The 10497-nt window shown below is 47.2% G+C and overlaps 1 protein-coding gene across 1 annotated transcript in view; it reads right to left on the reverse strand.

Annotated features, from left to right (window-relative positions):
* CACNA2D4 (calcium channel, voltage-dependent, alpha 2/delta subunit 4) overlaps nt 1-10060 on the reverse strand; it is a 251208-nt gene extending 241148 nt beyond the window's left edge. Inside the window, exons 1-2 of the mRNA XM_015422870.1 lie at nt 10007-10060; nt 9293-9444 (exon numbers count right to left, since the gene is read on the reverse strand). Of these exons, the coding sequence (XP_015278356.1) occupies nt 9293-9444; nt 10007-10060 (206 nt within the window). The remainder of the gene's footprint in view (nt 1-9292; nt 9445-10006) is intronic.
* Between the last annotated feature and the right edge of the window lie 437 nt (nt 10061-10497).

Consider the following 10497-nt stretch of genomic DNA (forward strand, 5'->3'; position numbering starts at 1 on the left):
AAGATATCAAGGGTGGGGGGGGGATTGAATGCCAAGGGTTGGGAAGACAGCCAAGGGTGGGGGAGTGAATGCCAAGGGTTGGGGGCTGGGTGGGAAGACAACAAGGGTGGGGGGAAGTGAACGCCAAGGGTTGGGAGGGTGGGGAAGGCTAGGGCACTCAGCCAGGGCCTCTTTCTAGACCCTGTTGTATTTATTCCGACAACAGGCCTTATTCTCTATCATATGCCCCCCTGCAACAAAGGAGCACAAACTATATTTTAGCCTCCTCCAACTTCCTGACCATTTTAGTTGCTCCTTTCCAGCCCTACATCCTTTGTAAAACTTCATTCATACCCCAGTTTTCTCCCCAATGGGTCCCAGTCTCTTCTCCATTCTTAGGGTTCCCAGCCTCCAGGTGGGGCCTTGAGATTGCCTAGAATTACAACCGATTTCCAGATGAAAGAGGTTCCCCTTTGCCAAGTCCCCCCAGGGGGCAGGGAAACAGAGGCCCATTACCTGTCGCCAGCGGATCGGGCCCCGGGGGGAACCCCACCCCCAAAGCACGCGACGTGCCCGGCATCAGCACGTCATCCGGAAGTGATGCAGTCACGTCGGGCGCGTTGGGGGCGGGGCCGCGGTCATCCGAGGGAAAACATTATGGTTTTCCCTGGGATGACTGTGGCCCCGCCCCCGGCGTGCCCAACGTGGTTGCGTCACTTCCGGGTGACGTGGTTGCAGCGCGCGCGTGCTTCGCGCACGCACACTTCTCCCCAGTATACAGAGGGTAAGGACTTGGCAACCCTACCTCAGAATAACCCTGTGAGGTAGGTTAGGCTGAGAATGTGTTGCTGGCCCAAGCGGTCCCCTAGCAAGCTTCGATGGCAGAGTGGAGATTCAAGCCTGGGTCTCCCAAATCCTAGTCCTACAGTCTAACCAGTGCACCATGCTGGCTTTCTGAGACAGGGCAAGTGAAACTGTACACAGTTGTCTAAATGACTCTGAACCCCTGATTTCTATAATGGGGAAGATCAGATAGCACCAATGCTCCCTCTAAGCTGCGGAGTCTTGTGAGCAAAAATTCTGCTTTGTGAGCTACTGGCATTAAAGATGTGAGCGAGCGATTTGGCTGCTGCATAAATTAGTTTGCTCTGCAGTCATCCTTCCTAAGCTAAGATGAAAATGTGTGAGCTGGAGGCTAAAAAACTGTGAGCTAGGCTCACACTAAGCTTAGAGGGAACACTGAATAGCACGGTCCTCCTGCCCCTCTCCACTCCCTTTTATATTTTTCCTTTGTTTTTCATATCACGTTACTTCCCCCTTTTTCTTTCTTTTGCTGTTCTTAGGCTACTCTCATTCCAGATATCATAGCAATCATTTAAAGCAAAAAAGAGGAGTGGGAGCAGACCATTTAAGAGAAAAGGGAACCACTGGGAGTTGCTGTGCAATTTGGCATGCTTCGCCATATTCTCACATTCTAAAGCAAGATGAACAGAAGTCAATGAAGTTCAAACAGAAAAAAAATCCACAGAGTATATTAACTTGCCTTCCATCCCAAGCACAGTTAAGCTGCTTAAATCCCTTGACTTCAGGAGGATTTAAGCTGCGTAACCATGTGCAGGACTTCAGCCAGATCTTTCATACCTCACAGTTTTTTGAGGCTAAATTGTGCAACATTTATCCTTGGAGGCAAAAAGCTGTTCTTCACTTTAATCAGTCCCAAAATACCTCACTGTGAATTGCTGCCTTTCTACCTCCTGCATGCGTGCACACACAAGCACGCGTGCGCGCACACACACACACAAGAAGTAGAAAGAAAGTGCTTATTTTCTTACAAGCTTCTTACTGACCATACAATTACTTGAGACATTTTAACTGTGAATAGTGGAAGGCTGGATTATAGCCATGATTTCATAAACTAAAGAGGAGGAATGCTGCTATATTTCACACTCACAGGACCTGTGTTGTCAAATGCAAGTCTGTCCCTATCATATCTAAAGCAGGGAGTGCAAGTTAAAGCCCTGAAGGGATTCACAGATGGGGGCAATGCTCCCTCTAAGCTGTGGAGTCTGTGAGCAAAAATTCAACTTTGTGAGCTACTGGCATTAAAGTTGTGAGCAAGCAATTTGGCTGCTGCATAAATCAGTTTGCTCTGGAGCCATCTTCCCTGAGCTAAGACAAAAATGTGTGAGCTAGCTAAAAACCTGTGAGCTAGCTCACACTAACTCAGCTTAGAGGGAACATTGGATGGAGGTACCTAACCTATCCCTCCTCCTCCTGCCTGCCAGCTTTCCTGTCATTTTCTTCTAGCCAGGCTTTCTTCTTACATTGGAGCATGGCCCTGGGAGGGAAAGGTCTTGGAAGGGCAAATGCAGGCTTAAGAGTAGGCAGATGAAGAGAGAGTTCAGCCTTGTCGTCCACCCATTTGGGTGCTTTAAGTTGCACCCAGCCTGACCTTTGAGGTGTGAGTGGAATGGACCCATGTTTGAATTCATGGATCTGCAACTATCATGGGCAGTTTGGGACTAAGTGAGTAACAGCGGACCATTATAAGCATGTGGGCTTGGTTGCCAACAACCTGATGGGGGGGGGGGGGAATGCCCTGTCCTCTTAATAGTGGCTAGATGGGATGTTATTTAACAGGCGATCCTTACATCCATGCCATGAAAAGCTTCAACTGCCTATTTCCACACATTAAGCCTCCGTTAAAGGGACCTGACATCTTTTCCTCCAAGCTATTTCGCGGGCCTACTACTCTTTTACCAGTTGCTGGAAAACATGTTTTAATGTCCTGGTTCTGCAGAATGAAATAGACAAAATAACACTTTTAATGGTCCATTTTCTGTAAATGCACACAATTCTGAAGTCTAAAAGTTGAACTGGATAAGACAGAGATCATGGTTCTCCCAGTGCCTTTGAAAAGTACTAGGGTTGCCAGCCCCAGCTCTGGGCAGGGGTTCCCCCACTTCTGGAGGCTTCAATTCGCCCCTGGCAATCTGGCCAGTGGGGGAAGCCCTGCCCCAAGCCCCGCCCCCAAGAGCGACCACCTGCCTAGCCACCCCTCTTCCTCCCTCCTGCTAGATTTAAAGGACCCTCCAGTTGGTCAGTGGGCCATGTGGTCCCCGCCAATCAGCTGAAGCCCTTTAAATTGGGCAGGAAGGGAGAGTGAGGGGTGGCCGGGTGGTGGTCACTCTTTATTATTATTATTATTATTTATTCAATTTGTACCCCACCCTCCCCAGAAACAGGCTCAGGGCGGCTTACATTGGTTGGTACACAGATAACATTGGGAGCAGGGCTTGGGAGCATCCCCATCCACTCCCGGAATGCCCCCCAAATCCCCCCACCGGAGCGACAAGGGGACCTGGCAACTCTAAAAAGTGCACTTCATGCATGCACACTTCCTTGGGATGTTGTAGAGGTCTATGGTGGTTAAATGGCTAAGAGTGAACAAATTGAAACTGAATCCTGACAAGAAAATAAATAAATAAATAATGCTGGCTGCGAAGACTGAGATCTTTTGGTGGAGCCCAGCTGACCCTTGCTGATTTAGGTAATTTGACTGTGGGTGGGAAGGAGCAAGGAAGCAGGAAAGTGGGAGAGGCTGTGGAAGCTGCTGGGCAGGGGAAGAGGAAATAGCAAAGGAGGGAGGGGGAAATGAGATGCCCCCTGCAAGTCCTTGTGGGCCCCCCATTTGTACTAAATATAATTGCAGTCAAATGCTTTCCGCACTTGGATCTCATCCCTGGTTTTATCAGAGTTCAGCTCATGACACAATACCTTTTTATTCCTGGTTATAACAGCTTCCGTTTATCCCAGGACAAGTGTGGGGTGAAACCGGGGTGACCTCAATGTAATGTGGAAACAAAAAATACTCCGAGGTAATTACAGGGGTGAGCTCGAGTGTAGTGTAGAATGTAAGTTCCGGGACAGGGTTGAACCAGGATTTAGGTCTAGTGCAGAAAGGACCAATAAATACTAAATTGTATGCCAGCTATGAAATGCGGTCAGATACTAAATGCCACTGCATGCCAGCTATGAAATATGAAATATCATTGTATTACATGTCATTATCAAATACTGTCAAGTAAAGTAGGAGGACAGATACAGATAACAAATATTTTATAAATATTTGGCTAATATTTTAGCATCCATAAAATATTTGCCAGCAAGAGGAGAATTGTGAGGGAAAAAATTAACAAACAAATCACTTTTTGTTTAAATACTTTGTAAGAACTCACCTGCTGGAGAAAGTTTCTTCTGGACATGATACACTTAGGCTTATTACCCATTGTTTTCTCTTTATGGTTGCATCTCTGTTATAACTCCCACACACACACACCTTTCAAATATACAGGGCTTTTTTGTAGAAAAAGCCCAGCAGGAACTCATTAGCATAATAGGCCACACCCAATAGCAGAAATCCATTAGCATATTAGGCCACACCCCTGACAGCACAACTCATTAGCCTATTATTTATTTTATTTTATTTATTTATTAGGCCATACCCACATGTTACCAGAAGTGTGGTCATCCAGCCACATCCACCTTTTGCTTCTTATTCTGTTTACTTTGTTGTCAAAACCCTGGGCTTTTTTTGTAGCAGGAACTTCTTTACATGTTAGGCCACACACCCCAATGTAGCCAATCCTAATGAGTGTCTGCTGTTAGGTGTGGCCTATTATGCTAATGAGTTCCTGCTGGGCGTGGCCAACTCAGGAGCCAGCCGAAACTCTGTTCCTGTGCTTTCCTGCCCAAAAATAGCCCTGCAAATATGCATGATGTTTATTTAGATATTTATACCCTAGTTTTCTCCAATTGGGGAGCCAAAGCGGCTCACAGACATCATCATTCTCTCTTCTGTCTGGTTTTATCCTCATAACAACCCTGCAAGGTGAATTGGGCTGAATGAGAGTGGCTGGCTCAAGATTACTCAGCAAGCTCCCCTGCTAGAGTGAGGATTCAAACCTGGGTCTTCCAAATCCTAGTCTGACAACCTCACTTTTACAGTTTGGTGTAGTGAGCTGGTTTGGTGTAGTGGTTGAGTGGCAGACTGGAGAAGTGGGTTTGACCAGGGGTCATTTGGGGGGGGACGCGGGTGGACGCCATCCCCCCGGGTGAGGTGCGGGAGGGCGGGGCCTGGAGCTCCCTGCTGGTGCCCGCTGGAGGTTGCCACCGGCTGTGGGGAGGACACACTTCAGGTGATGTCAGGGGGTGTGGCATATGCTAATGAGTTATGCTAATGAGTCCCCCTAGCTCTTTTTCTACGAAATAACCCCTGGGTTTGACTCCCCACTTCTCCAAATGCAGCCAGCTGGGTGACCTTGGGTTAGTTACAGTTCTCTCAGAGCTGTTCTCTCAAGAGCAGTTCTCTCAGAGCTCTCTGAGCCCCACATGCCTCACAGGTTGTATGTTGTGGAGAGAGGAAGGGAAGGAGATTGTAAGCCACTCTAAGACTCCGAGTGAAGGGTGGGGTATAAATCTAACTCTTCTTCTTCCATACCACAATGACTACGATGCAGCACAATATGGCTCTGCTTCCAATTCTAAATACGACCCACCCAATCTTTCACAATTGTCCAAGTAGTTACTAGCAGGAGGATGCTGGTTGCGATGTGAATAGCAAATAAAATTATAGAATGAGCTTGTGGAAAACAGGTAAGTGCAAACTGCTTGTTTCTGTGAGAAGCAAAACAAAATACACTAGTCATTTCCCAGCCTTCTGCCTCTTGTTACCTTCTAACAGTGTATGACATTATGACCTAGTTTTTTTGTAAGGTAATAAACCTATATCTAGCCTGTACCAGACTGTGGGTGGGTTCTCACATGATTCACTGTTCTTTCTTTACAGAAAACATCCTTCCACACAGAAACTCAGCCTAGCCCATAAAACGGCCCCATGCCTCGATAGACCTGGCCTGGCCTCCTGGATCTGCACATTGAGACTAGGCTACTGTAATACACTATACATTGGTCTCCCCCCAAAATCAGTTCAGAAACTCCAACTGGTTCCGAATGCCCTGCTCAACTATTAGAAGCAGCTAGACTGGGCATGCCTGTTACTCCCATTCTGAAAACCCTACATTAGTTGCCCATTTGTTACAGAGCTCAGTTTAAGGTATCGGCTATCAAACACAAAGCCCTTCATGGTCTTGGTTCCTCTTATTTCTGGGACCACCTCTCTCTCTCTCTCTATGCTCCAGCATGATAACTCCGCTCATGTCAGCAGGGGTTTCTGCCCGGGGCCAGCCTGCAAATGGGCAAAATCAGCAACTCCCCGTACATGTGCTTTCTCCATTGTAGCTCTGACCTTGTGGAATGGCCTGCCTGAGGAGGTCAGGAAAGCTCCCACTCTCCTGGCCTTCCGCAAACTTGCAAAACTAAACTATTCAAGAGGGCTTTTTTGCACTAGTAATAAGGCTGCACGGCACAAAATGGTTTCACAAACCTACTTGGATAAATGATAGGGACTTTGTGGTCTTTTCTGCTGCATATAGCATATTGTAAATAGGGTCCTATGATGTACTTGCAGTACCATTTAATATGTCATATTATATGGTCGCCAACCTCCAGGTGGTTTTATATCCAAAAGACAGTTCATGGGAGGAGGTTGTATCAAAACACAAACACTCTGTGAATATTCACTGAGTGTTTTGTGTTTTGATACAACCTCCAAGTGGTGGCTGGAGATCACCTGGGATTACAACTGATCTCCAGGTGACAGAGATCAGTTCACCTGGAGAAAATGGCCACTTTGGAAGGATGGACTCTATGGCCTCATAACCCATCAAAGTCCCTGCCCTCCTCAGGCTCCGCCTCCCAAATCTCCAGGTATCTCCCAAGCCAAAGCTGGCAATCTTCTAAGATCCTAATGCCTTAGTTATTGAATATCCCATTTTGTTGATTGCACTTTAATTCAGAAATGTATAGACTTAAATTTACCTCATGAAGGAAGAGGGGCTGAAGAGATGAGAGGCAGTCTGATACAAAATGCGATGGAAACAAGTAAACATGATAGTGAGGGAAAGTTTAATCTCCATCCTGAGTATTTGGAGTTTTTGAGGAAAAATAGCGATAGAGAAATGGAAAAGTGGAAGTTTGAGGCTGAACTGAAAACTAAAGAATTAGAGCAGACAACAGCACTTAGAGAGAAATGGAAAAGTGGTGGCAGCCAGATTACCCAAAGTAAAATAAAACATAAGAACACGTTTAAAGGAAAACTAGACCTCCCCGAGAAGAGGTGTGAATTCAGCCGCAGCGGGGGACTCCCGGCTGGCGGCTGGAGTGCGCATGCGTGCGACGCTTCCATGTCGCCCGGAAGTGACGCGGGCACGCCGGGCAAGCTGGGGGCAGGGCCACGACCATCTGAGGGGAAAACATAGAGTTTTCCCTTGGATGACCATGGCCCCGCCCCCAGTGTGCCCGGCGTGCCACTTTCGGGCAACATGCACGTTGGGGTGGAGTTCCCTCCAGGGCCTGATCCACCGGCGGCGGGGAACGGGCCTCTGGGGCGGGGGTCCATGTGAGAAAGATGGACTATAAATAACGTAAATAAATAAAATAAAAATAAAATATATAAACTAGTTAACTGGGAGAGGGATTCTGCTGTATGGTATGCAAGGTGGTTTTTGTTTGTTTGTAGGTCGTTCAGTCATGTGAACCCTCATATGTAAGTCTGAAGACATACAGCACAGACACTGTTTTACTTAGTGCAGCTAGGCCTCTACATGATATATAGAAGCAGGAAAACTGGTTTACCCAAAACTGGTTTCAGTGTTGGGGCACCAGCTATCTTTGTACATGCCTTTCCTTCCCCCACAGAGTCAACTCCAGGTTGGGACATTTCTGGAGATTTGGGGGGTGCAGCTGGAAGACACTGGGATTTGGGGAGAGGGGGGACTTGAGGGGAAATTATCTCCATAGGTTCCAGAACTCCAGACCCCACCTGGAAGTTGGCAACACTAGTGCCAATCCCGCTCCAGAAACCTCAAACCACCTCCAGTCAACCAAAAACACAACTAGGCCTCATCTCTTAAACCATAGCCACTCAACGAAGAGTGGTAGCATTCTTTTCTCGCCCTAGCAAACCAGGTTCATGACAAGCTGATCAAGATTCAAATTTTTTCCAGCTTTCTAAATTTAGAAATTAGAAGACCTGGGGGAAGATAGAAAGGTGCTGATGCTCTGTAACATGGTGGGGGCAACTTACTCCTATAGTGCCCATGAAAATGAATATTTTCTAATTTTTAGGGATGTGACCTATGATTTATTCCAGTGAACCCAACAGCAGGGCTGCTAGCTATTTTACTGGTCAACTCAGTATTTTTGCCTCTGGTTTGGAATTAGGTATTTCGTTGAATACACTAGTTACTTTGAGTGGCAGGGGGAGAGTTATTTTCTCTTGACCTCAGACCCTGGCCTATTTATCTTTACCCCTCCCTGCCCACCCCTGTCACCTGATGAGCTTCTGAACATGTATTTTTAAAATCAGGAGTTGACAACCCTGCCTTGCAGCCGGAATCTAGCAGAACTAACTACTTTCAACCTCTTCTCCTGAGATCAGCTATGGACTCTAGAGTTCCACGTAGCTAATGCCTGGTTCCACCTGGGTTTTACCAACAGCATAGGACTGCAGCACCAGAAAGAAACTGTGTGGAGGGACGCTGTAGAGCCTGCATGCACAGCAACTTCTCCACATACTAGCAACTAAACATTAAATTGATTTTTTTTTAAGTGTGTTATGTTTAATTAGATGTGGGCCACTGTAAATCACCTTACAGAAGAAGAGCACCATTAGGGAAGGCCACAGAAAGTGAGCTATGTAAGGAAAGCAAAGGTGAATGGGGTAGGGGTGCTAGCCTCCAGGTGGGGCCTGGAGATCTCTACTGGAATTACAACTGACCTCCAGCTAACGAAGAACAGTTCCCCTGCAGAAGATGGCTGCTTTTGAGGCAATTTACCCAGCTGAGTTCCCTCCCCTCCCCAAAACCTGCCTTCCTGACACTCCACTGCCACATCTCCAGGAATTTCCAAATCCAGAGTTGGCAACCCTGGCAATGGGGGCACAGCCTACATATCTCCATCACCAGACTGGGAAGGGGCATATGTGTGAGAAGCATATATAGAGCTCATTTAGCTGAAGCCATACAAAAAGGGGTAAGGCCAGGCCAGCCAGCCAGCTCCAAGCCTGCGTTGGTGAAAGGGCCACCCCCTTATGAGAGGACGCGTACAAATATCCATAGAGGCAGACTGGGGATGACAGAGGTTTATGTAGCACATACAAGGGGATCTATGAGGGAAAGGGTACGACACTTACGTTTCAAGCGGTATCTTTGTCTGGGACTCGATGGACGGCAGGAGGCTGTTACATGAGAGGAAAAGCCACAGGAACAAGCCCGGCAGCATCCTCCACACCCAAACTATCAGCAGCAGGATCAGTCGCACAAATTCTTTACCAGTCGTCCTTCTCTAAGGGTGTCATCAGGAAAGCAGGCCCCAGCATGGTGCTTTGCTGGGACGGGGGTGGAGAATCAAGGACCCTGTAATTCCTATTCTCTCATGCCACCGAGAGGCTATGGCATTACTTCTCCTTCCCACCCCCTTGCCAAAATGGGCCACAGTTCACCTCAGGGGGACCAACAGCAGCAGCAGCTAAAAGTTCACCAAGAAGTTGCCGGGTTCAGTCAGATGGGGAAAACTGAGGAAATCCACGGCACCATGGCTGCCCAGGGGACCGGTGGGTGTCAGTCCAGCTTCTCGGCCCTGCGGGAATGGCAGGCTAGAAGGGGACGCTGCAATCAGCAGAAGCAGCAGTATCTACATAATCCACTCCCGGCCCTTTAATCCTCTCGTAGAGCAGCAACAGCAGCAGATTTAGGGAACTGGAGTGGGATAAAATCAGCCAGGATTACTCTGATTTCTGAAGACAGGCATCGGGCTGTCCAATCAGAGCTTGGAACTAGCCAGCGCCGAGCCTATTTAAGGGGACACAGTCCCTCAACTTTGAAAAATAAAAAAAAAGCTTCCTGACCTTTGATCCCCACGGAGCAGCATTTGGTCCTGAAACGGCATGCTTGTCTGCCATACTCCCATTCCCAAACTAATTTACTTCTGTGACTTTGGACTCTCTCCATCTCCTTGGGAGTATCTGGTCATCCATTGGATCAATACAATTCCAGTGAGCCAAAGAAGAAAATATATGTCATGGGAGACAAAACTTCATAGTGCTTTTATAGTGTACTTACTGTGATATAATGTGATGTTCACTATTACTAGCTTTATTCTATTGTAAAGGCATTTTGAGAAGGCAGCCTGGTATAGCCTGAACTCGGCAGATCTTGGAAGCTAAACAGGGTCAGTTCTTGGATAGGAGATCACCAAGGAAGATCTATCTATCTATCTATCTATCTATCTATCTATCTATCTATCTATCTATCTATCCATCCATCCATCCATCCATCCATCCATCCATCTCTGCTCATACAGCTATAGCCTTGAGCAGAAAATAAAATAATAAAATAA

Source organism: Gekko japonicus, unplaced genomic scaffold (assembly GCF_001447785.1).
Source record: "Gekko japonicus isolate JY-2015 unplaced genomic scaffold, Gekko_japonicus_V1.1 scaffold34, whole genome shotgun sequence".
Lineage (NCBI taxonomy): Eukaryota > Metazoa > Chordata > Lepidosauria > Squamata > Gekkonidae > Gekko > Gekko japonicus.